This window comes from Mus caroli, unplaced genomic scaffold (assembly GCF_978045245.1).
Source record: "Mus caroli unplaced genomic scaffold, Mus_caroli_1 scaffold_13, whole genome shotgun sequence".
NCBI lineage: Eukaryota > Metazoa > Chordata > Mammalia > Rodentia > Muridae > Mus > Mus caroli.
The window spans coordinates 106,334,103-106,361,805 of record NW_028227268.1 but is presented as its reverse complement, the minus strand read 5'-3'; the positions used below and the strand labels follow the sequence as shown (position 1 = coordinate 106,361,805).

Sequence of the window (27,703 nt, the reverse complement as noted above, 5' to 3'; positions counted from 1 at the left end):
TATAGGAGTATGTTCAGTGCATGCCATACTTTTATTAACCATATGTTAAATCTTAACTACTTCTGTTAACGATTGTTTGTTTCACACCAGTAGTGTTCCACAAGTTAAACTAGATATTTACTTTATTATAAAATAGACTTGTGGTAAATGGTTTTTGCTTGGCTGTAGGCAGGCGAGGTTGGCTCACAGCGTTCACTAGATTAGATTGTTAAATGTATTAATATTTATTATACTTTCAACTTACGTGCAGTGGGGTTTATCAGTCAGTTAACTCCATTGTTTTAAGCACTGGCGTCCTTTTTAAGCAGTAGAATGACGTTTATTTTTAAGAGAGACTACTTTGTAGTTTGGTTGTTTTAATAAGAGGTAAAAATGTAGACATGGGAATTAGCTCAGAAGTAATTATATTAAAAGTGAAGCAGCCACTTTTCAAGTCAATCTGGAGGTCCTCAGAAGAGTTAAAAGTAGCAATGCCCAGTGAGGAGAGGTGTGTGCTGCCTCAAGTGCAAACCTGAAGCCTGAGTTCCGTTGTCCTCTGACCTGTATGTGTGCGTGGTAGCATGCATGTACACACACACACACACACACATTACATTAAAAAACCAGAACTATATGATGTATACTCAAGAGTGTACACATAACAGAATCTAAGACAGCGTGCTGCAAAGATTCTTACGTATGTTTGTTGCAGCATTTTCATCAGCAGTTGGATGAGTAACGAAAGTGTGGTGTGTATATTTCATATATACACAATGAAGTGTTATTCACCAGTAAAGGAGAATAGAATCGTTATTTCTAGGTTGGTGGATAGAATTGGAGCTTGTCATGTTATACTAACAGCTAGTGTAGACAAGAAGTACCTTTCATAGGTGGAACAAAGATTTAAATCACTGGTTCTCAGCCTTCCTCCTGCAACCCTTTAATTTGTGATAACCCAGCCATAAAACGCTACTTTATGACTATAATTTTGGTACTGTTAGGAATCATAGTATAACTATCTGATATGCAGGATATCTAATATTTGACTCCGGGAGAAGGATCATGTGACCCCCCAAGGGGTCACGACCTGCAGGTTGAGAAACACTGGTTTAAATGAGTGCGTGTGTGTGTGTGTGTGTGTGTGTGTGTATGTATGTATGTATGTATGTGTGTATGCCGTGAAAGTAGAGGAGACAGTTTGGGAGGGGAGGGAATCAGCAAGAGGATGAAGAGAATGGGCTAAGATGAGAGAAACACATGAGCAAGTATTACAAGATTTTTCATGCAATCAGAGTAATACATATACAGTGACATAAAAGTAATTGCAGTAATTCATTTGAGAAGTGCCTTGGTTAGGGTCAGCACAGTGACGGAACATCATGACACTAACTTGGGAAAAGGTTTTATTTTGATTATACTTCTACTTCACTTGTTCAGGGAAGTCAGGACAGGAACTCAGTCTGGGCAGAAACCTGGGGGCAACAGCGATAACAGAGGCCATGGTGTCCTAATGCTTACCAGCTTGCTCCTCAATGGCTTGCTATAGCACCCAGGACCCCCTGCCCAGAAGCGGCAGTGCTCAAAATGGGCTGTGCCCTCCCACATCTAAATGGCCTACAGTCTTGCTTGCCTACAGCCCCATCTTGAGACATTTTTCTCATTTTAGCTTCCCTCCTCAGATGACTCCGGCTTGTGTCCAGATTGTCATAAAACTAGCCAGCACAGGTTAGGCCCTGCCCTTACAGTGCAGATGGAGGAGGAGAGCTAGATGTGTATATATGTATGAAGATGAGGGAGTGGCTCCTGCTTTGGTGCCTGGGTAGGTGGTATGTCTGTGTTATTCAGGCACGGGCTTGAGGGAGATGACTTTCTTTGCCCTAGTTACTCGGAACTGCTTACAGATGCTTAGGGTGGGATGGAGCTTCATATGGTGTTTGTTTTATGGGTTTTTTTTTTATTTGTTTATTTTGGTGGGGTTTTTTTTGCAACACAACCACTTTTAAAAATTAAAAACTGAGCATGTGATTAAACACCTTTAATCACAGTACTCATGAGGGAGAGGCAGGCACATCTCTGACTTCAAGGCCAGTTTGATCTACATAGTACTCAGCCAGAGAGGGCTATTTAGAGACTTTCTCTCAAAAAAAGGGTGGGGGATTAGTGAAAAATTACAGTGCTAATAGGGGATATGTAAATTTTATATGTGCTTATAATTTTTCTTTTATAACAACAGAAATTTATCTCCAGTTCAGAGTGAAGTTTTCAGACACTGGGGTACAGTAGCCGGCCACTGCTCTGCCTTTAACACTTTTCTGCTTCTTATTTCACTTACCTCATTTTCTTATTTTCTTCAGTCTACTGCCTCTCTGTGAAGTCTAATTCAGAGGTGGCAGCTATAATGTGGTTGAATTCTAATTAAATTTAGACTCTGATTTCAGTTCCTGAAAACGTGGCAGTGGTGTTCCAGGAGATCAGCAGCACAGTGTGTGGCCTAGTTGTATGAAGAAAAGCCTGCCACAGTTCTTGCTGTGCGCGCATCTCCAGGGAGTAGAGTATGGAGGCTTAGACCTCTAAAGCCACCAGCCCCAGTACAGGGGTCCTGTGCTCATGACTTCTCACAGGCTATACTTTCAAATGTTATTAACATAACTAATTTGCTGGTTAAGTTTCAACACAAGAAACTTCTCAAGAGGCCATCTGCACCCTAACATTCTGCTCCCCTTTCTCCAGACTCACCCTTTTGGTCTTAGGTCTACCTGGTTAGCATCAAAGTCCAAATCTGAGTCTCCTTAGAAGCAGGTAGAAGTGAAGTTGAGCATGCCAGTCATCCCAAGGCAGGTTCTTGACATTGAGTTACTCTCTTCCAAAATGCAGTGGTGGGACCTACAGAATAAACATCCCATTTCAAGCTCTGGGGCTTCGATTTCATTTCAGTTCTGTCCAAGCTCCATGAATCCTAGAACATTTATGTGTTCTTTGTAGCACGGATGGCCTTTTGCTCTGGTTTCTAGTACCTTTTCATTTGTCTTTCAGACCTCACCAGAATGGCTTTAACTGGGTGTGTTTCTTTTTAAAGCTTATATTTTTTTTATTGTAAGGCCAGAAGAGAGCCTCAGCACTGATGTGGTTGCTGGGAACTGAACTTGGGTGTGTCTTCAAGCTTGGTGAGCCTTCTCTCCAGCCTAACTTTGCATATTTCTACCAGCATTCTGGTTAGGACCTCTTAATCACCGAGAGTGTTAGTTTTCTTACAGCTCTCTGAGCCTCGACCTACAGTAACGAGGTTAATCCATTCCCGAAGGCGGGCTTCTTATCTAATGTCTTTTTAAGGTCCTTTGTAATACTGCAGTGACAGTTTCAGCCAGGTTTAGGAAGGAAGATCAAGTACTTCTTGATAGTATAGTACTGTGTTCTATACTGCAGAAGTTTCTCTTAGGTAGTGCTGGTCTAAATTGGTTATGTATTTCCGGTGGCAATACTCTATAATTACTAGCATGGGGTGGGAGTTGGGAAAGGTGTGAATTTAGATTCTGGCTCTGGCTGGTTGTTGTTGTTGTTGTTGTTTTCATTGTGATCCTGAGTAAATAGCATAAGCTGGCTAGACTTTATCTAAAATAGGAAGAACTCTATTTCCGGTAGAGTCAGTGTACATTGTCTGGAAATCTAGTAGGCAGTCATTTAATATATTTGGCTCTTCATTCATTGTACTGTTGAACCTTCCTGGAAGTTTTTTTTTCTTTTTTTCTTTTTTTTTTTTTAAGATATTTTCTTTATTTACATTTCAAATGTTATCCCCTTTCTTGGTTTCCTCTCTGAAAACCCACTATCCTGACCCTGGCATTCCCCTATACTGGAACATAGAACATTCACAGGACCAAAGGGCTTCTCCTCCCATTGGTGACTGACTAGGCCATGCTCTGCTACACATGCAGCTGGAGCCATGAGTCCCACCATGTTTTATTTGGTTGGTGGTTTAGTCCCTGGGAACTCTGGGGGTACTGGTAAGGGGCTGCAAACCCCTTCAGCTCCTTGGGTCCTTTCTCTAGCTCCTTCATTGGGGTCCCTGTGCTCAGTCCAATGGTTGGCTGTGAGCATCCACTTCTGTATTTGTCAGGCACTGGCAGAGCCTCTCAGGGGACAGCTATATCAGGCTCCTGTCAGCAAGCTCTTGTTGGCATCGACTATAGTGTCTGGGTTTGGTGGTTGTATATGGGATCGATCCCCAGGTAGGGCAGTCTCTGGATGGTCATTCCTTCAGTCTCTGCTCCACACTTTGTCTCTGTAACTCCTCCCATGGGTGTTTTGTTCCCCCTTCTAAGAAGGAACGAGGTATCCACACTTTGGTCGTCCTTCTTGAGTTTCATTTTGTCTGTGAATTGTATCTTGGGTATTCGAGCTTCTGGGCTAAAATCCACTTATCTGTGAGTGCATATTTGTGTGTTCTTTTGTGATTGGGTTACCTCACTCAGGATGATATCCTCCAGATCCATCCATTTGCCTAAGAATTTCATAAATTCATTGTTTTTAATAGCTGCGTAGTAGTCCGTTGTGTGAGTGTACCACATTCAGTTTGTAAGAGTTCCGTCCTCCTGGGTTCTGTGAGTAGTTTTTCTAGCTGTTCTTCTTTCACCCTGACCACCGTCAGTATTTGTTTCTAGATTTTCATCTGTCCTTTGGTCCAAAATTCTTTGGTATCACTTCCCCATTTTTAAATCCCAAATACTACAAAGAGACAAATCTTTAACATAAGTACTCGAGAATCATTTTTGGTGGTGGTGGTGGTTAGAGATGCTCACTCTTACAGTAAATCGTCTGGTCAAGGCTTTTTCTCCATGCCATTACTTCTTAAGCTATTAGGCAGTCAGGCATGGTGTGCAGTTCAGACCGTACTTATTTCTGGAACACAGATTGGCTTAATACAAGGAAATGAATGATATTGTCAGTGCAGTAATTTTTTCCCCCATCAAGTAATGGCAGCTGAATCCAGGGTATGCCAGTATACCTGAAAAGAGCAAACTACAAAAGAACGTGCTACTGTGTCCAGTACAGAAGAACACAGTGTACTGTTTGTTTAGTCTACTTTCTTCCTTGTGACTCAGCTTTCATGTCAGAGGGATTTATCTCACAATTCCCTTAGCCATTGCAGATCTCCTCCATGTTTGCATACTTAGCTTCAGCTAGCCCTCACACCCCTTCAGTTATTGATGTGTGCCTTTGCAGAGCTATCTGTCGGATTTATTATCCAGCACAAGTGTACCTGTTAGGATTTGTGTTCTTATTAGTACTTCAGCTATAGAATGAAAGCTTTGAGTGTCTACTTTCCTGAAGAAGAGTCTCCCTACCTCTCCAGTGCTGGAAACTGAAGCAGGTCCTGCTGCTACACACACTAGGCAGGCACTCTGACTGAGCGGCATCCTTAGCTAGGCTGTGCTATCTCTAAGGTATAGTTTTAAGAACATGGAGGCTTTAGGGTTTTGGTGGGGTGGGGTTGAGGAGTGTATGTCATAATAACAAAACTGTCCTATAATTTGGGTCTGCTATTAAATTTCCTATCCATCATCTCTGTCACAGTTGACCTTGTACTGTTCTGAACCCAATGCTTAATTTCTTTCTTCACTTTTTTACCGTGTTGCCACAATTGTGCTGGAAAGAAAGGCTAGTGTCTCTCTATGGTCAGTTAAAAGTTCCTGTTTTCCTTCCAGATCTAAACTTCACACTCCTTGTATAGTGTGTGTGCTCTGACCCTTAACTTCTTGACATTCTGGTCTTTTTAACCAAGTCCGTTTCTCAAACGCCTCATCCTTTTCCCTTTTTGGCGCTTTGTCTGTACTGTTTTCTCAGCGTGGTTTGCCTTCCTCTTTGACAGAATCTGTGCCAGTGACATTTTATGAAAGCTACTCAATTCCCCAGGATAATTAATGACCAGCTATTTGTAAGTTACTTTCCCTAGCCTGTCCTGTGTTACAGTATGTTTAGCTGCCTTTCCTAAGTTCCTGGTTCTTCTAGGGCAAAGGGCATTTTTATACATCTAGTCCAATGGAATACATTCCATTCTTCTCATGGAATGCAGAGATGCCAGGAAGCAAATTACACATGTTGTCTCTGGTTAGGCTGGCTTATGCACCTCCTATATAGAAATGTCTCCATAGCCTTCAGACTGTTTGTTAGGCACACTAGGAAATTTGCCCCAGAGGAAAGTGCTATTGATTCTGAAAGTTAGAGAAATGTTTTGCTTAATGATTGTTATGTATTTGAATAAGGAATTATATATGAGTGTTATTTTTGTTTATAAGTAGTAAACTCTTCTCAGTTTTTAGGAAACTATGAATAGTGATTATTTTTCATTTAAGCTGTTTTTGCATTATCTACACAAGATGAATTAAGTACAATTCTGTCTTTGATTTCATTGAGCAAACATGTAATATTCACTTACTACATAGAGCATTGCCAGATACAAAGATGGGGGAAAAAAAAAGAGAGAGAGGGCAGTGTTAGAGAAGTCCATAGCATTTAGGAGTCAAAGCATACTAGGAGGAAAGTATTAATAAAGAAGAAAACAGTACTACAGTAGCTATATCTCTCCTAGGCTGATGTCTCTGCTTGCCCAGTTTGCACTTCATATGTAGCAATTTCTGAATTTTGCTACATTGATTCTAGTTACATTACTCATGCAGTGTATAAAGTCAAGTAATCCTTAAAGTGCTGAAAAAACACTTCACTCTGCTCCATAGCCTCACTCAGTTTCAAGTGATACTCTGTAATGTACCTATGCTAGCAGCCTTGGGCTTGTTTTGCTTTGTTTTTCTCCCTCCCTTTATAGCTGTAAAATACCCACTTGGTGATTTAGAGAGGGGTGTGTGTGTTTGTGAATCTAATGTATTTAATGAACTGCAAAACTTATTACATTTTTTTAAGAGGACCCAACTACTCAAAAGCAGTATATAACACTGTCAGGTTTAGTTTCCATAATCTCATCTCTGTCTGTCTGTCTGTCTCTTTGATTTTTTATTGACATTTATATGCATCTTAGTTATTTTTCCTGTTCCTGATAAAATTCCTCAACAGAAGCATCTTAATGGAGACTGGGCTGTTCTTGGCTCACAGGTAGAGTCCATCTTTTTAGAAGTCAAGGCTCAGGAAGTCTACTCAGGAGAGAATGATGCTGCTTGAGCATAGTCAGCGTTTCCTTTTTACAACCTGGTCCCTAAGTGTAGGAAGTGATGGCCCACACCTTTAGGAGCTCTTCCTCATTTAGTCTAATCAAGGGAATTCTTCAATCAACTGGTTGTCTCCTAGGTGATCCCAGGCCCTGCGATGTTAACAGTCAACATTAGCATTTTACACACAGTATGTGTGCCAGAGGAGCAGAAGCGTGGGTATATGTGCACTTGTGCAGGCCAGAGGTTAACACTGAGTCTTTGCCTGGATTGCTCTGCACCTTAGATGTTGAGGCCTGGGATCTTGCCATTGAACATCCCTACTGGGCAAAAGCTTTTTAACCCACAGAGTCATCTCTTCAGCCTGCATAATCTGCTTTTATCTCTGTGCAGCCCTGTGTTTCCACTGCACACTGATTAGTAAAGTAGAAAATGTATCAATTCAGTATTTTTGGTTAGAAGTATCAAGGTGGTTTAAACAGTAAGGAATGTTAAGAGCCACAGCGTTACAGTGTGGTTTGTTTGCCTCTTTTGAAGGCATAGACCATGTCTCCCAAGCTCTTCTGCCAGGAGGGAAACACTATCACCTCCAACACTAAAGTGTGGGAAATTGTCTCCTCCACTTTGTTTTGTCTTAGTAAAACCCACGCTGCAGTTCTTATGGTAGGCTTTTCCCTTGGGTCTCTTGGTTTTTTCCCTGCTGCTTTTACACATGGAAAAAGACCCCAGTTCTTGTTCTGAAGGTCAAGTTCTTGTAACCTGGCCCTAGTTTATTTTATATCACCAAAGGCTGGGCCTGAAAGCACTGTCAGGTACCTCTTTGACACTGTGCTTGATAATCTGAATGGTACTCACAGATTACTGCTGAGTTTAAGGTGAAAACTGTGGCTGCCTTACAGTGTCTTCCTGTGTTTCATCATCTCTGCAATGGTGCTGTCCATCCCCCTGTGGTCGCCCTCATCACTAAAATGCTGGACCAAAAAGACCAGCATGACAAGCATGTGGAAGTCTGGTGGTGGAAGTGTAAATGCTGTGATTGGGAGACAGTCCCTATGTGCTCTGTGCATTCCAGCTAACATGTGTCATTCTTTTGTTCTCTGCAAGTGGCTTTAGCAAAGTGTTCTTGTGCTGAATTATGTTCCGTGAACCAGAGTGATAGCTGGGCGTGGTGGTCCATGTCTGTAATGATCTAAGCATTTCAGAGGCTGGACAGGTTTGTGAAGCTGGACAGCTTGGTCAAGACTCTCAGAAAACCAAAAAAGAATCAGTATTTTTTTTTTAATTGTTTTAACAGTTTTGTTATATGCTACTTTATTTATTCATTGGTCAGGCCTTCCCTCTTCCTCTCTCAGTCATATGAAGAAAATTTATTCATGAATGTTCATAATAATATTATTCAGTGTAGGCAAGAAATGGAAACAGTCCAAATGTCTGTTTTGACGGATGAGTGGATCAATGTGATATAGCCATATAATCAAATATTACTAAGCATTAAAAAGACACATACTGTCTTAGTTAGGGTTTTATTGCTCTGAACAGACACCATGACCAAGGCAACTCTTACAAGGACAACATTTAATTGGGGCTGACTTACAGGTTCAGAGGTTCAGTCCATTATCATCAAGATGGGAGCATGGCAGTGGCCAGGCAGGCATAGTGCGGGCAGAGCTGAGAATTCTACATTTTCATCTGAAGGCTGCTAGCAGAATACTGGCTCCTAGGCAGCTAGGATAGGGTCTTAAAGCCAGACTTTCTCTAACAAGGCCACACCTACCCAAAGGCCACATCTAATAGTGCCACTCCCTGGGCCAAGCATATTCAAACCACCACACATACTGATTCTTTTACTGTATATCTGAGGCTGGCCTTATACTGGCAATCCTCCTGATTTGGCTCCCAAATTCTGGGATTACAAGGGTGAGCCACCATGCTTGGATATTGTGTTGGTTTCATGTAGCCATTTTGAACTAATCTTGGACATTCTATGCTGATTAAAAGCCAGTTACTTACTGTGTGTGTTCTCACTTATATGTTATAGCCAGTGTGTGTTTAGAGCCAGGAGGTAAATCAGTGCTTCCCAAGGGTGGCATGAATGGCATCTGGAGGACTACGAATGCATTAACACTTTTCTGATCCCTTCATTTTCCTGAAAATGGTTTTATTTCTTAATATATAAATATATACATGTATATCACAGTCTTATCCATTGATCTCTTTAGGATCCTTCTAGCCTGGCCCCATTCCTTGCTATTAAGAATATACGACCAAGAAGCATGAATGTACAAGCGTATCTGTGATAGTTTAGGAAAACCAGGAATGGTTTTCTGGGTCATATGATTTATACACACACACACACACACACACACACACACAAACACACACAAACACACACACATTTATTTTGTTTTTTCCAGACAAGGTTTCTCTGTGTAGCCCTGACTGTCCTAGAACTCATTCTGTAGCCAGGCTGGCCTCGAACTCAGAAATCCGCCTGCCTCTGCCTCCCAAGTGCTGGGATTAAAGGCGTGCGCCACCACTGCCCGGCTGATATTTTTTGAGATGCCATCATACTGATCTTTGTAACATTGTACTGGTTTGCACCCTACCAGCAGTGAACAAGGGTTCACATCCTTTCCTACATTTGTTATTAGGTTTCTTGATGCTAGGCATTCTTAACAGGGTGAGGTAATACTCTTGGCATTGTTTTAGCTACTCATGGTTCCATATGAGTTCTTGGATTTCCCCCCTAGTTCTCTGAAGAATGACCTTGGCATTGTGATGGGCATCAGTTTGCATTTGGATTACTGTTGCTCCTGTGGTCATTTACAATACTGATTCTGTCGTCCAGGAGCAAACAAGTGCATCCTGCTGTTTTGAAGTTTGTATTGTAGAAGTCTTTCACTTCCTTGGTTATGTTTATGCCTGCGCACTTTATTTTTTGGGGGGAACTATTATGAAATATATCTGTTTCCAAACTTGTTTCCCAGTGAGTTCATTGTATATCTGAAGGCCGCTTGCTGGCTTTCTTATATTGGTTTTGCATTCTGCAACTTTACTGAAAGTGGTTTTTCAGAGTTTTTTGTTTGCTCTCTAGGGTCTGTTAAACAGAATTGCTTTGTCTACAAACAAGTAGGGTCATGTTGATTTCTTCTGTTACTTTCTCTTTTATATCTTCCTCCTCCATGTTGTTATAGTTAAGATTTTGGGTACTTTATTGAGTAAGGGAAGAGAGGGAAGGAACATCTCTGCTCTAGATTTTGGAGGAAATGCTCTTAACTCTTCTCCATTTAACATGGTATTGGTTACTGGCTTGTTCTATAGACTCTTTATTATTTTGAGGTATGTTCCTTCTACTCTTAGTGTCTCTAGGACTTCTATCACAAGCGTTTGTTAAACTCTGTCACCTTTTCTGCATTCATTGTGATGCTTTCACGATATCTGTTCTAACTTTATTTGTACAATGTAATATATATATTTACATATATATATACATATATATATATATACATATATATATATATGTAAATTTGCATGTGTTGAACCAACCTTGCATTTCAGGAAAGAAGTCCACTTGGTCTTGATATATGATCATCTTAGTGTGTTCCTGAATTCAGTTTGCAAATGTTGTGTTGGGGATATTTGCATCTCTGTTCTTCAGGCAAATGGATCTGTGGCTTTCTGTTTTTGTTCTCTTTATTTCAGTGGTTCTCAACCTTCCTTCCTAATATGTTGCAATCCTCTAATACAGATCACATATTGTGGTGACCCTCACAACCATAAAATTATTATTGTTGCTACCTCATAACTGTAATTTAGCTGCTGTTATGAATTGTAGTATAAATAAATACCTTGTCTTCTGTTGATCGTAGGCAACCTCTATGAAAGGGTTGTTTGGCCCCCAAAGTAGTTGGGAACCCACAGGTTGAGAACAACTGATTTATTTGGTTTTGATGTTCGAATGGTATTGGTTTTGTGAAATTAATTTGAAAGTGTCCCTTCCCTTTATATTACTTAGAAGTATTAGTAATTTGGTTTTATTAGCTTCAAAATTAGTTCATGTTTTGTCTCTATTGTTGCATGCTGGCTGCTTAACCTTGTTACCCCTACCTATCTGAAGGATAGCTTGAAGAATAAGTGAGAATATGAGTATGAGGTTGGTCCATCAACATAAACAGCATTTCTTTTTTTTTTTTTTTTTTTTTTGAGACAGGGTTTCTCTGTGTAGCCCTGGCTGTCCTGGAACTCACTTTGTAGACCAGGCTGGCCTCGAACTCAGAAATTCGCCTGCCTCTGCCTCCCGAGTGCTGGGATTAAAGGCGTGCGACACCACGCCCGGCTCACTTTTCCATAGTAAATATTAGTGTTCCCTCTTTCCATCCATAATTATCTTCACAGAGTATTTTTTACATCTATCTATAAGCTCATTATTTTACTTTTAAAATGTCTTCATTTAGTTTTGATGTAAAGGTAATTAAATTAATACATTTGGGACATCTGAAGGATTTTAGGACATTTTAAGATTATCTTTGAAGAACACCATCGTTGGGAGGGTCAGCAAGTTGTGTCTCTGTGAACTTTCTTATATAAAAGCTTTGCTGCATCTGCACAAATTAAACCAACAGCTTACACATTTGGATCCTGTTCTTAAATCCTGACATTTAAAGCCTTGTGCAGCAATTACCTGTAGTATAATGTTTGTTTATTATTTTTTGAGTTTGTTTAATTATGTTCCTAGACAGATTGATGGTTGGCATGTGGAGGAAAGACCCACTTGTGAAAGTCATCCTTAGTGGTTTCATATTTAGAAAAGCATATTTCACTGATAAGGATATTCAAGTGTTTGCTACTGAAGATCTTGGGGTACTAATATAAAATATCCTCTAACGGAGGAACCTAGAATGATGCCACCTTATTTTGTATGGCTAGTAAATAAGAAAGTATGAGCGGCTTAGTGGTTAGGGCTCCTACTGCTTTTCCAGAGGACCTAGATATGATTCCTGGCACCCACATGACAGCACTTTGGGAGGCAGAGGCAGGTTGATCTCTGAGCTCCAGGAGAGCCAGGGCTAGCTACACATGAGAAAAACTGTCTCAACCAAACCAACCAACCAACCAACCAAAGACAGTTCACAGGGAGGAAGGGAATGGATAATGTGAGTCATTTCTTCTTGTCTAGCAAGCAGCATAGTTTACAGTTATGTATCAAAGTCTTTGTGCTGTTGCTTGTAGTGTGTGAGTCATAGAAAATCCACAGTGAAAAGGAGATGGGATTTACTGCCTCTCTTTCCTAACCTCTTCCTACTTAAACTTTTTCCTTAATTTGTTTATAATCCTATTATATGAATCCCATTAATAGGTGACATTAATAAAATAAGAGAATATTATAGAATAAAGCAGATTTGATACACTATTCAAAACTCTACCATTGAACCATGTTCAATTGGATTAGGGTTTTCTTGTTATTGTTTTTGATTGTTTTAAAATAGTCTTATGTAGGTGAGGCTGGCCTTGATCTCCTGATCTTCTGGGTTAGCCTCCCAATTGCTGATATGCTGGGATTATAGACCTTAACCACAGCCCCCATGTTCCCTCCACCCCCCTTTTTCTTTTTCCCATTTAGTTGATTTGCAGTTGACAAATTTCTCTTTTTCAAATCTTTAAACTTTGTATGTTATTCTTTTTGATTGATGCTTGAGTTTTAATTTTACTTTATTGTGATTGTTTTGAGACAGGGTCCCACTGTGTAGCTCTGACTGTCCTGACACTTGGTATGTAAACCAGGCTGGTCTTAGACTCACAGAGATACACCTGCTTCTGCCTCCTGGTTGTTGAAATTAAAAAGTGTATGCCCCTGTGCTGACTTCGTTTTAGTTTTGAAAAAGTCTCAGCCGTGTTTCATAGGCCAGCTTAAGCAACAGGCTCAAGCGATGCTCTTGGCTCAACCTTCTGAGCACTGAACCACAGGCAGGTTCCCTGCCCGATGAGCCTGGGTTCATGGTGGTGTTAGTTTGTTTTAATGAACTCTCCTTTAGGTAGGAATTTCAATTATCAAAGTTGGATCTCTACTGAAAGACTTTTACCTGAGCCTAGGTTCTATAAGTTCTTGACAGAGAGACACAAAAACCATGGCTATCCATAGACAGCTTACAATCTCAAAGTTATGCTATGGGAACCGTACTGAGGACAGTTTATACTTTGATCAGACCTACTATACTGCATATATGTGTAACACGTTTGTTTTTCCTTACAAGTTGTACTGTTAAGGAGGGATAATAGTGGACTTGTCTTTATGCAGAAAAAATACCTTAGAATATTAGTACATACGTCAGTTTAATCAGGTGTAAATTTCCATAGTAAAAGTTACACCCAGATGTAATACCATGAGAGAAGAGTCAGGGGTGCTAGGGATTAATCATAGTATAAAGACCTAAAGTATGAATAAGTCAGAGTAAAATTAAGGACGTAAGTAGATCTCTTTCCAAAAGGAGTAGTTCCTTGGAGTAGATCATTGATTCCTAGCCCTAGGATAGGAAAATGTAATGTGGTCAACGTGTTCTGAACGATGTGTACATGTTGGAAGGAGGAAGGACCACCCAACGAGTAGGAACAAATGCTGCCCAGATGTGAAGTGGTTTAAGTATCAGATTAAGTGTTATTGATAAGTGAGTATAGCTCAGTGTCCTAAAATTCATGAGTCTATGCCAAGAGTAGTGGTTTTGCACATCTTGAATCCCAGCACTTGGCAGCAGAGGCAGGGGGAGATCTGAGTTCAAAGCTAACCCAGACTACTTTGTGTTCCAGACCAGCTAAGACCTTGTGTCAAGAAAGAAAAAAACCCTTAATACCAAACTAGTCACATTGGAAGAAGAATCATAAACTTAGAAAATTGAACATTTTTTAAGTGCTTCTCAGCCATTTGAGATTTCTCTGGTTATCTCTATACCTCATTTTTTAATTGGGTTATGCTCTGTTGGTGTCTAACTTCTTGAGCTCTTTATAAACTTTGAATATTAGGTCTCTGTCAGATGTAGGGTTAATGAACATCCTTTCCCAATCTGTAGCCTGCTGTTTTGTCCTATTGACACTGTCCTTTGCCGTTTCATGAGGTCTTATTTATCAATTTTTGATCTTAGAGCCTGAGCCATTGGTGTTCTGTTCAGGAAGTTTTCTCTTGGACCAATTCGTTCCAGAGTATTTCCCATTTTCTCTTCTATGAGATTCAGTGTATCCAGTTTTCCTTATGTTGAAGTCCTTGATCCACTTGGATTTGAGTTTTGTGCAAGGTGATAAATATGAATCTATTTTCATTCTTTTACATGTAGACATACAGTTAGTTCATCACCATTTGTTGAAGATGCTTTCTCTCTTTTTTTTTCATTGTATGGTTTTGGCTTCGTTATCAAAAATCAAATATCCATAGGTGTCTGGGCTTATTTCTGAGTCTTTGGTTCCATTGATTTGTTTCTTTACTGATACGATGAAGTTTTTTTTTTTTGTTTTGTTTTTTTAATCAATACTGCTCTGTAGTACATACAGCTTGAGGTAAGAGATAGTGATTCCTCCAAAGTCCTTTTATTGTTCAGTATGATTTTGGCTCTCCTGGGTTTTTTGGTTCTCCATGTGAAGTTGAAAATTATACTTTCAAGGTCTATACAAAATTATATTGAAATTTTGGTGGGGATTACACTGAATCTTTAGATTGCTTTTGGTAAATAGCCATTTTCACTATGTTAGTCCTACCTGTCCATGAGCATGGGAGATCTTTCCAGCTTTGATCTTAAACTAGCTTGGTTAGAATTACACCAAGATATTTTATATTGTTTGCTGCTATTGGGAAGGGTGTGATTTCCCTAATTTCTTTCTCTGCCAGTTTATCATTTGTATGAAGGAGGGCTACTGATTTCTTTGAGTTAATTTTGTATCCTGCCACATGGGTGAAATTTGTGATGCCTTGCCTTGTCTGCCCTTAGTGGGAGAGGATGTGTATAGCCTCCCAGAGACTTTATGTGCCAGGGTGGGTGGGTATCCAGATGGGCCCCCAGGTTGACAAAACCATCACCAACAATAAAATAGGACAAATCCTATAGAGACACCTCCCCACCCCCAGAAAAGAAAGTCTCATGTAATAGAGGCTAGCCTTGAACTCACAAAATCAATGAGGATTACTCGTTCTGCCTTTATCATCTGATTCCTGGGTCACAGATGTGCACCACTGTGCCTGATGTATTTTGTTGGGACATACTTATGTATTATGGGAGAGTAGAATATATTATATGAATAGAGAACAGGAGACTCTAGTATTATGAATAGAGAATATTATAGGAAAATAGAATATAGATTTACTTTATTTTTTACATATATAAATTAGGTGGTAGGATATAACTATGGTCTTCTGCGTGGCTTTTTTTTTTTAAATGTTTTACTCAAATTATAATATGATGCTTTTTTCATTGTCAGACATTGAATTTTGTGCTCTTTTGCTGGACTGCACCCCAGTGCCTTGTGTGTTGAGGTCTGCTCACCCCTGTTGCATCACAGCCTTCCTAGCTCTGTGAGCATCAGAGATAGTTTAATCCACTTACGAGTTCTATCCTTGGCTTTGGGATGTTCTAATGCAACTGAAGCTGGAAGGAGCTCCCTATAGACTCCAGGTTGCTGCAGATTGTAGGTCTCTGTATGTTCCTGTACTTCTCAGTTCTCCCAGGGCAGACCCCAGGTTCCTTTTTATATCAGTGATTGCAACTCATTTCTGAAAAGTGCTGCTTGATGCAACTTCCTGATGTACTGTTCTGTACTAGTCACACGGCTGATGGAGCATTACTCCTAGTTGGCAGATATTATCTGGTGTGGTGGTGGTGGTGGTGGTGGTTTTTTTGTTGTTTTGTTTTTTGGTTTGGTTTGTAGTTTGCTCAGTATAAAGACGGTTCTTTGCTGGGCTCCGAGTGCACGCCTTTAGTACATGTTAGGAAGACACAGGATGAGTTCAGTGCTGGCCTGCTCTACATAGTAAATTCCGTGCCAGACAGTTCCATGTAAGACTTGTCAAAAATACCAAATACATAGTTTACCCTGAAAAACCAAACAAATGATTATTTGAGGATTTCATCAAGTGATCTTGTGAATTAATGTGGTCATAGTGTATAATACTTCAGTTCTGCAGCCTTTTTTATGAAAGTTTAAAACATGTTAGCTTTAGGAAACACAGGTCTGTATTTTTTCTAGAATGCCCTTTCCCTCAGGATGACTTCTTATATAAAGAAATACTTAGAAGCAAGGTTCCCGTCCCCTACCCCCCACCCCCGAGACAGGCTTTCTCTGTTTAGCCCTGGCCGTCCTGGAACTCACTCTGTAGACCAGGCTGACCTTGTACCCAGAAATCCGCCTGCCTCTGCCTCCTAAGTGCTGGAATTAAAGGCATGCTCTACCACACCCGGCTAGAAGCAAGTTTTAAATGGCTGTTTTGTATGGGGTTTATTAACATTGCTGTTAAATCTTACAGAATTTTAAAAGTTCTGTTTTAGTGAATGAGTGTACTTGGTAATGAGGATTCTCTTCTTAACAGTGCATATTGCAGTGTTATTAAACTTTAAGCAGAAATGATTAGAATTAGAAATGATTAGCTTTTTAACAAAATAAGTTAGTCTGATGTGTTGGCACAAGCTTGTGATTCAGACATTCAAAGTCAACCTTGCCTATACTGGGAGTGCAAGCCAACCCGAGCTTTGAAACAGTGTCTCAAAAAAGAAATAAACCAAACAGCTCATCCAGCCAGACAAGCAGTGCATTGCCAGTCTCTGAAATGTGGGATTTTGTGTGTAGTGTGTTTATGGTGTTACAAATACTTGATATGTTATCTTGCCAGTTAAAAAGTAAGTATAGTTTATAATTCTGAACATAAATTTATGTTTAGAATTAATAGCTCATTTGCCTGTTTTATCTGATAAAATAGTTGCTTAATATTCTAAATATATTTAGGTATATCTCATAACTAATTGATTCTTCCTTCCTTCCCCAGGGAAATGAGGCGAGTTACCCTTTGGAAATGTGCTCACACTGTAAGTTGAATATAATGATAGCAAGCATGTGTTTTGCATGAATCTGGGGGGAGGGGCAGGCACACATCTCTATGATGAGTACTTGATTTTTTTTATCAAATGTGGCCTACATTTAAAATGGAGAAGGCATGGAACACACACTCTTGAAGTTACTGAAGTAGGAAATATTTAAAAAGTAGATTTTATTATTAATATATACACAACATTGTAGTTACAGATTAAACCCCTAAATCTCTGTGAACTAAGAGGGTTCTTTTCAAAGTGAATTTGTAATCATGTTGTTTTTTTTTTGTTGTTGTTCTATTTGTTGATCCATGGATCTGGGCTTCTTTGTTTTGTAATGTTAATAACTGTACCCAGAATTCCCCAGATCATTGGGGAAATGGAATTGCAAAAAGATGAAAGCTGAGTTTCGTGGGCTAGAACTTGTCACATAACTGGGTCAGCTGCCACCTGAACTAGGTAGGGAGAGGAGAAACAAATGTGTGAAAATTGTATTTTGCCGTTTGAAATTTGAGACTTTTGGATCTTGATGGAATGGGTCAGGATGACTCTGAAGACCAGCAGATTTCTAGAGTGAAAGTCAGTTGTCAAAGACTTCAGCTACTGTAAATGTTTCTTTATAAGCTTGGGGATGGCTTTTTATTTTAACTACATTTTACTTATCTCTACATACAGGTGGGGGGGGGGGCAGGGCTCACATGTTTGCCACAGTGTCAGTGTAAGTAGAGATCAGTAGGACATTTGTGGGGATTGGTTTTTTCTTTGTACCATACAGGTCCGTAGGATCCAATTGAGGTAGTTTATTAGCTGTGGTGGCAAGCATCTTTACTGGTGTGTCTTGTTTGTTGTTGTTTTGTTTTGTGGTTTTTTTTTTTTTTTTTTGCCAGCCCCTTATTTGTCTGTCTGTTTATGAGACCTGTTCTTATAGTGTAGCCTTTGCTAGCCTGCAACTTTTAATGTGGATTGAGCTGGTCTTGAACTCACAGAGATCTGCTCTCCTTTGCTTCTAAAGTGCTGGGATTAAAAGCATCCATTAGTCAGTGTCCTCTTGCTGTGAAGAGACACCATGACCATCGCAACTCTTAGAAAAGAAAGGATTTAATTGGGGCCAGTTTACAGTTTCAGAGGTTTAGTTCATTATCATGGCAGGAGTATCGAGGCATGCCAGGAGACATGTTGCTGGATGTGTAGCTGAGTGTTCTATATTCCTAGGCAGCAGAGAGCTTCTGGGCCTGGCTTGGGTTTCACCCCCCCCCCCCCCCCCCAGTAACACACTTCCTCTTAAAAGGCCATGCCTACTAATCCTTTTAAAAATGCCACTCCCTGGTGGCCAACCATTTCATCTAAGTGACTATGGGGGCCATTCTTATTCATACCACCACATCATGACTGGCTTTTAGTCTTATTATTGTGTGTGTTTATGTATGGCATGCCTGTGTGAACACATGTGCCATAGCATGTGCATGGAAGTTAAAAAACAACCATGGAGTCTGTTCATGTTCTCTCTGTCTGTCTGTCTGTCTCTGTCTGTCTGTCTGTCTGTCTGTCTGTCTCTCTCTCTCTCTCTCTCTCTCTCTCTCTCTCTCTCAGATACGCTTTCTCTGTGTAGCCCTGGCTGTTCTGGAACTCATTCTGTAGACAAGGCTGGCCTTGAACTCAGAAATCCACCTGCCTCTGCTTTCCAAGTGCTGGGATTAAAGATGTGCGCCACCACTGCCAGAGAGTCTGTTCTTTCTTATTTCTGTGCGAGGTCCAGGGATTGCATTTAGGTCTTCTTAAGTCCCTTTACCCTCTTGAGTCATTTTTGCCAGTCCAGGTCTTAACTTTATATGTATATTAGATGGAAGCTTAGTATTTGAAAGGCTGGATGTTAATTTAGGATTAGAGTTGTGTGGTTGCAAAGTTCTAGAGCCAGAAGCTTAACATACACTTTGTAGCTTCCTAATTTTAAAATAGGCCCTTTCATAGTGTGGCTTATAAATGTTCTTACAAGTTTAATGTAGTCTACCTTCACCCCCTCTACTCTTCTCTTTTTCTCTCCCCTCCCCCTCCTTCCCTTGGTGAAGGAGGATTGCCATGGGTTGGAGGTCATACTAGAATATGTAATGAAACTGTGTCTCAAAAGACTATGGTCTGTCAGCTAACACATTTGATTTAGTTGTCTGTAGTAGATCCCTAGATAGCACAGTAGATTTGGGGGACATGTATAATACATAGGGGATGGAGCAGCGACTGTTTGATCTGGACTAGATGAGGGTTAAGGAAGGACCCAGTATAGAACAGACCCTGCATAATGTGTTCCTCTTGGTACATAAATAAAGTGGATGTTAAGAGAAAACCTTAATAACACCAAGTAGCTGTTTCGGAACACGTGAGCATCAGAAATGAAGAACATGAATGTGGATAGTCTTAAGGACTTGATAAGCAGAGAGCCAAAAGAAAGAAATGAAGTTTTAGTAGATCGTCTTTTAAGGACTGGTGGTGACCAGGTGGCTGGTGTTGGGTCTCATGTAAAAGGGCATTTATCAGGAGAGGATGGGATCTTTGGGATTGGATGGAGACTGTGGTAGGTTAAGACATTTTGAAGCTTCCAAGGTTTCAGGTCATGCTCTGGGTGCTTTTGCTTGCTCTGTATCCTCTTGCCTTGCATTGAGTTGTTGCTTGGGTTTTGCAGTCCTAAAACTACTCTTCTCGGTTTGAATTCATTTGAGCTGCTCTGTCTTTGCAATGTTCTGAAGACAGTTTGTGTTCTTGCTTCGCTGTATAACCCCGATTGACCTGCAGCTTTGTAGATTGGCGGTGAATTTGAGTTCCTTTAGGTTCAGCCTCCCAGGCTCATAGGCGTGTGCCACTGCATCTAGCTTAGTCATTCTTGGCTTTTTTGAGACAGGATCTCAAGCTGGCCTTGAACTTTCTCTGTAACCAGAGTTAATCGTCAGCTTCTGGTCTTCCTGCCTTGACATTCTGAGTACTGGAATCACAGGCATCTGTCAGTATCCAGTTCATGAGGTATTGATGATATCTGGTTTTTATCCATTTAAATATTACTTGATAATTTTGAAGTACCTAAGAATTTTAATCTAGAAATACCGAAAGCCCGTGTGAATACTTGTAAATTTACGATTCAAAACTAAAATCTGGCCATTTTATTTTTGTTAATTTCATTTGTGCCTAGGTCTCTGTGTGCAAGTGTTAGAGCAGAAGAGGCTGGTCCCCTGAATCTGGAGTTAGATGCAATTGTTAGCTACCTGGGTGTGGGTACTAGAATCTGGCTAGGTACTCTGCAAGCAGGGAGTACGCTGAGCCATCTCTTAGGCCCTAAAGAGTCTTAAAACCACCAAGGCTTCGTGTTTAAGAAAATAGACTGCTGAAATGTTCATGACTATCCATGTTATAATATACCACTTTAGTCTTTCACATGTTGGTAGTAACTTTCTTTTCTTCTGTACATTTGATAGTTGATCTGTTTGGTGCAGAATATTAAACTGCTGGTCTATAAGGAATTTGTTTTTATTGGTATATATTATACTCTTTGTGTGTAGATAGTGACAGATTTGCAGACATCTATTTCAGTCCAGCGTATAAGGTGCTGTATTCATATCCCCCCATTATTTTCTCCTCTCCCACGGTCTATCTTGCTTGTACTTTCCTGTCATACATAAATTCAAAACTGAGAGGAAACATGGCGCTTTTCTTGTTCTCAGTTTCAGTTATTTGGCTTACTATTGCAATTCCATTCTTTCATAGGAGTCCTGTGAGGCTTGGGTGGCATAGCTGGGTCACATTGGTATCCACAGTGGCTTTACTAATAGACATTCCCATGGGCAGTGTAGGAGAGCCCCACCCCCACCCCAAGTTGTTGCCAGCATTTGATTTGTTTTTATGATAGTCATTCTGACTGGTGTGAGCTGGGAGTTCCCTCATGGTTAAGGGTGCTCAATAGTTTTTTCTTGTTTGTGTGTGTGTGAGTTTCACTTCATCTTTTGAAACGTGTTTTCATCTCATTTGCCTACTTATTATTTGTTCGATATTTGTATTTGGCATTTTGTTTTTTGAGTTCTTCATCTTAGATATTTATTTTCTGTCAGATAAATATATCTATAGCTATTTATCTATAGATTTGAATCTAGCAAAGCTTTTTATCTATGTTTGCTGTTCAGAGTGTTTGAAATAATGTTTGTTTGTTTGTTTGTTTTGAGATAGGTTTCTCTGTATAGCCTCGGCTGTCCTGGAACTCCCTCGATAGGGCTTCAACAAAGAGATTCTGTCTGTCTCTGCCTCCCGAGGGCTGAGATTGAAGGCTTGTAGCACCATCACCACCTGGCCTTGAAATAGTTTTTTAGTTCCAGTTTTTCTTCTGGTAATTGTGTTTCATAACTATAACCTCAAATGGAATGGACAGTTTTAGGAAAATTCCTATTTATTGTATAAATTGTAACCCATTTTTGGATAATAATTTGAAATATCTTACTGTTCTGGTATCACACCAGATTCCACTTTGGAAGAGTAAATGCTTAGTTAGCTACAGAGTAAATCAAATTGAACAGTAGCAATAGCATTTTGAATTCCTCCCCACCAAACTCATCCAGATATCACTAGTGACCAGAGCAGAGACGATGCGCCAGACTGGGAGTATCTGTAGATTTTGTAGACAGAGACAGGTCCTGTTGGTTTTCTGTTTGTTTACTTATTTCATGTGTGGGTGTGTCTGCACACCCCAGCCAGTGTCTCTGTCTACCCACATGTCAGAGGGTCAGGTCAGGCAATCATTGTTCTCCTTCCATGTGTGTTCCAGGGAGAGGACGTGGGCTTTTGTCTTTACCTGCCAAGCCATCTTTATTTCACAGTCAGAAAGGATTCCAAAAGGACTTAGTGCCTTTATATTTTATTGGCAAAATACAGGTTTTGTGTTTTTCTAAAATTTCTAGGCCTGACTTAACTGTTAGATAACATGAAAATTCATTTAATCAAGAAAGCGCTTAAAAAAAATGAGGTTTCTTAGGTTGTAAATGTCTTATTTGAAATAGTTTTCTGTATGTCTTATTTTTGAACATGCAGCCTTTTCTTTGGTATGCTTTTATTGTATTTAGTAAATTCCAGGATCCAGTACCCCCAGAAATATCTCTTGGTGTAGCACTTAGACACTTTTGATAAATTTACCATGAGCTGTTGCCCTTGGAGACATGGTTGTTTTGGTATACTCGGGATAAAAAGCCAGCCCAAAGGCTTTGGGTTTTCCTCACAAGATGGGGTGGCAGTTATTGGGGAAGTCTGAGCATGCCTGAGGCTTCCCAGCTGGAATGTTGAGTCCCTCTGCTTTCTCTCCTATCAGAGTTTATGTAGGTGAGGGGTGTGCTCCTGGTCATAGCACATTTACAAGAGCATTCACAGTGCTTTGAAGAACAGGTAGTGCGTGCTTCAGCTGCAACAGACTGACTGCTGCATCTAAGCATTCCTTGTAGCTTAACATTTCTAATATCAGTACAATGTGTATTGACTTGGGAAGATCTCTTGATACTTTTTTTTTTTTTAAACATAGCAAATTTTTTTTCGAAGCCATGGTGGTTTGGGATCTAAAGTAGAAATATTCCCTCAAAGAGAGTTCTTCTTAGAAGACTTATGCGCCTGACTTTTTAAATTCCATACAAGGATCATACAGTATCTTATGTCCTGATTACCCCTCCAACTCCTTCCATGTTCCCTAACACAGCTTACTCCCAACTTCACATCTTCCTTTTAAAATGAATGTTTTTAACCTACCAGGTCCATTTGTAACACCCATATGTTTGTAGGTGTTAGTTCAAGACAGGGCCATGGGGAACATACCAGTCCCAGCCATCAACAGCTTCAGCTGGGGGGGGTGCCTCACAAGTTGCCCCCCCAACCCCCACCATACTGCAACTTTTAACTGGCTTGATCTTGAAGTTGGAATTTTTTTTTTTTTTTCAAAATCCAAATTATGTTGAATAGTAAGAGAATCCTTTTGAGAGTGGAGAGAAATCTGAATTGTGAACATTTGGCTAATGTAAAAGGAGGTCATGCCTGCCAGCCATTACAAAGCATGGTAACAAGGACAGCCACCTGTATTCCCTTGAAAGCCTCGATCAGGTCTGTTCCTGTCGTTAAGTAAGCGCACTGTTTTAAAAGATTTACATATAAATTAATCATAAAGGAATCAGAGTAGAAAAGCAATCCGGAAGGCTTGGGGCTTTTGACACAGGGAGGTGGCACATATTTTAGGTGAGAAATCAGACTGTACAAATTTTTCCTCCTTGTATGTTTGCTCGTGTGTGTACAAACCCAAGGGAAAATGCATGAATCAGTTCTCAACCATGTAGGTTCTAGGGACCAAACTTACAGCTTGGCTGCAAACACCCCCACCACTGAGCCAGCTTGCCAGCCCAAACCTGTAGTTTTATAACACAGAAAGTGGGTGGGAGCACCAGATAGGAATCTTGTCAGAGAAGTCAGGAACTCCTTGGTGTGGTGTCTTTTCTAATTGATGACATCACCTGCTTCAGGCTCTCTTAGATTTTTGTCTCTCAGGAATTCCCATAGAAAGACTAATAACTAAGTACTTATAATAGCATATGGTTTCTCCATTTATGTCCAGCTTCATAGGATGCCTATTACATTTTATTTTAATTTTATGTAACCTTGGCTAGCCTGAAACGCACTATCTGGACCAGGCTGGCCTCAGACTCACAGAGATCACCGTACCTGGTACCTGTTAATTATTTTATGAGGACAGAACTGCAGCTTTACACTTAGAAAAGGTAATGAAAGCATTAGGCTTAAAGCTCCAGTTAGTTTTGAAAATTGATCTCATACTGAGCTTTTCATTCATTTAGCCACTAATGAAGCGATTTAAAGCACAATGAAAATTCTATGTAATGAGGACAAATTTTGCAAATAATTTAAGTATTTGTTCAATAAAATTATCCTGTGGTTACTATGAAATTAGCAGGAATACACTAAGTAGGAGTAATTATTTCTAATGGGGTTTTCTTCCTTTAAGGCAGTGGCTTTCAGTTTGCAACAACCCAAGAGAAGGTTTCAAGGGGGAAACAACATTTTAAGACACATTGTTAGCTGTGGGAATCCAGCTTAAATATCTACTGATGGAGTTCAGTGGAACACTGAGTACAGAGGTAGAGCTGCAAACAGAAGAGTTCTTCCGAACTGAAATAGACAGGAATGAAACATAAGGGTAAAGTGCGTTGCAAATAGATTTGTGAAAACTAGAACTGAAAGATACCTGGGATAGTTTAGTGAGCTCTTAAACATGCTCAGTGCTGCTGTAAAACACCTGGTTTATGCATTCAGTCACAGCATTTTGGAGGCAGAGACGGGTAGATAGATCTCTTGAGTTCAAGACCAGCTCAGGGTATGTACTGAGAACTTATCTGAAAAAATAAAGAAGACAGTGATCCTGTATTTGTGCTGGAGGGACGGCGAGCAGTTAAGAGCACGCACTGTTCTTGAGGAAGACTGGAGTTGATTGATGCTCAACATCTAAACCAGGCAGGTCACAACTGCCTTTAATTCCAGATCTGGGGGCTTTAACCCCTTAGCTCTGACTGACCTCAGGGGCATTTAACACAAATGAACACTTAACTTGGAGAAATGGAAAGGAGAGAGAGGGAAGACAAGATGTTACCAGTTTTTAAGTTTAAACCTTGGTCTTAAAGTTGTTAAATACACCAAAAGAAGGGCAGCTGTAATTGACTCCATAAGACACAGTGTGTCAAGGGAAAGGAGACCATGATAAACAGGACAATGGTGATCTCAATATGTTGGAGCTTAAGTGAAAGAGAGCTTCCCTTTAAAACCCTAAGAGGAACTTGATAGAGTGAGGGAGAGTGGAAAGGAAGAGTGGAGGGACAAGGGGACAGAGGACAAACCTAAGATGCAGAGGTGGGTGTCTGAATAATCTGGACAAGCCTGGAGGCGCTAGGGCCTGCTTAGGACCACATATGGGGTTGCTGCTCCTGGGAGGGAGGGAGGAAGGAAGGAAGGTGTGGCCTGCTCTCAGGCTGTGCGATTTGGCCTTCTACAAATGACTACTGTGTTTCACAAAAGTGAAATCAAGATCGCCCGTTTATTATGTATTATTCTGCCAAACCAAACCTTTGTGTTCTGTCTTAAATAAGCCTTATTGCTGCATACATAAGTGCCTCTTTTGCATTTCTTTCTTTAGGCCCTAGTTGAATTGGTAATCAGCTTTCAAGCCTGTACTTCAATTAGGATGGGATTGAACAACCAGTTTCTTAGAAGGAGTAGAAGTAGGTGAGGAAAAAAGAAAACAAGGCCAGGTAGACTGAGGCAAAGCCGTATCTATCGTATTCACACGTAAACACACACACACCAAGTCACTTGTAGACTAACAGCTACACCAGTAGATAAATGCAATTATGTGAAATCAACAGTGTTAGGAGAGTAAATTATTAGGAAACTAAAAACACAGGACACAAGTCAGAACAAGGTAATAAAATCACAACCTAAATACTGTCTAGTGCAAGCCAGAGATGAGAAGGTGAAGTGTGTGTGTACTTGGGCTAGCATTTGTCTTGATTCAGGGACTAATGAGTAGAGAGGGAAATGCCTTTGCAGATGGACATTTCTTGTTTCTAACAAAACCAGAGCTCCCTGAGGTTCTTTCACAGATCCAGGGTCTAGATCCGATGGAGGAAGTTTCCAGCAGGGTTTCTGTTCATTGAATAGTGGTGGTATCAGATCTCATCTCCCCGTAAGCTCCCACAAGGACAGTCTAACGCTGTCTGTCTGTGAGAATTTTTCTTTTCCTCGGGGTTCCTAGAGAAGAAGGGAGGAGAGATTGAGGAGGGGAAGCCAGGGAACCGACAGCAGAGCTAGAGTCTCAGAACTCACTTCCAGCTCCAGGAGTGGCTGGAAGATTCACTGCCTGCTCCTCAGTGTTTCTTTTCTTCTCAAGTTTGAAACTTGGCTAACAACACGAATTGCTTTTAAATTCATAATGTATTTCTTAGGTTGCTTTTAAAGTCCTATTAGACCGGCTGTTTTCCATTTTTCGATTGCCTACAGTTGGAACTTGTAGTATATAAAAAGGTAAATGAGTAAACCATACAGGGATATTAACTATTCCCCGTTTCCCTAAGTGCTTGTAACTTTCCAGGTAGAATGATAGTTTAAAATATAAAATCAGCTACTAATTAGCTTTCCCCCAGCAAATGTGTCCTATCCTCCAGTTCTGGTTCCCATTTTAGTCTTTCCCCCCCTTGTTTCCTGAAAATTGTGGCCTTTTATGTAGCTGATGGGATTTGTTTGGATTAGATTTCTGTGCTGCTATAGTAGTGTCCTTGCTTCCACCCTGGGATATTTTGATCCTCTATGCTGTATTGAAAGTTTTATCTCACAATATTGGGATATCATGAGATAATCATAAGATAGCCTGTAAGTGTGTCTTCCTGGGGCACACATGAAGTTTTTTACAACTTAGGAGGGAAATATATTGCCTTAGGGCTTCTTTCTGAGACCATTCAATGAGTATCATGTTAAAAGAAAAACCAGAAAACCTGTTTAGAACAACACAGGGGAGTGTTAACCATAGAGGAAGCCCAAGCCACAGGGAGAACTCCTCACTTCCCTTCCAAAGCAGAGAGACCGCTGGTTGCATGGTATTTGGTGCTAACTCATGAGTGACTTCCTGAAGTAGATAATCCTTTGAGTCTGAAGTTGGGTTGCAGAAACACTCATGTAGGTAGGGCTGGTCGGTGGTGATGCGTAATTTTAGTCCCAGCACTTGGGAGGCAGAGGCAGGTGGCTCTGAGTTTGGAACCAACCTGGTCTACAAAGTAAGTTCTAGAATATCCAGGAATACATAGAGAAACCCTGTTTTTTGTCTTTTGGGGGTTTTGTTATTGATGTTGTTTTTTTTTTTGCGGGGGGTGAATGAGACAGAAACAAGCCCTTTACACCTTCCTCCCTCCCCCCACCTCTATGTATGCATGTAAATCATAGCTCTGACTCCAAAGGGAATATAGTTTACTCTCTATACAAACACAACTGACTGTAGTTCAGTAACTGAGAATTAGGTTATACCAAGTAACACATTGACTATTCTTTTCTTCATAGCTGCAAAGGAAAAGAAAGTTAGAAAATTAATGTATTTTACCAAATATATTGATGAGGATCTGTGGTAGATGGGTTACAGTAAAATAGGGAAACAATTGCTATAGGTCTCAGGTGCTGTCTGTTGACATCTCTAGCTTTTGGGTTACTGGAAGCCAGTGGTCTACTGAGTTAATATGCCGCAATGCTGAGTTAATGTGCCGCAAGTCTGATGGTCAGTAGGGTGTTAGGTCAGGGACAGAGATAGATGTTAAGTGGTTATCAAGGAAACTTAAGGTCTAAGATAGTTTAGACTATATCTGGAATATACTAAAAGTATATAATCATGAAGTTTTAATCAGTTGCTTTAAAGAAATCTTTAGCATAAGTGTGGCATTTGTTTAGGTCGCTTCAGTTCAC

At 40.3% G+C, this 27,703-nt stretch overlaps 1 protein-coding gene across 1 annotated transcript in view; it reads left to right on the top strand.

The window, feature by feature from the left end:
- Positions 1 to 27,703, top strand: part of Ppp3r1 (protein phosphatase 3 regulatory subunit B, alpha) — a 41,623-nt gene that overhangs the window by 5,103 nt on the left and 8,817 nt on the right. The window contains exon 2 of the mRNA XM_021176460.3: positions 17,152 to 17,191. Within this exon, the coding sequence (XP_021032119.1) occupies positions 17,152 to 17,191 (40 nt within the window). The remainder of the gene's footprint in view (positions 1 to 17,151; positions 17,192 to 27,703) is intronic.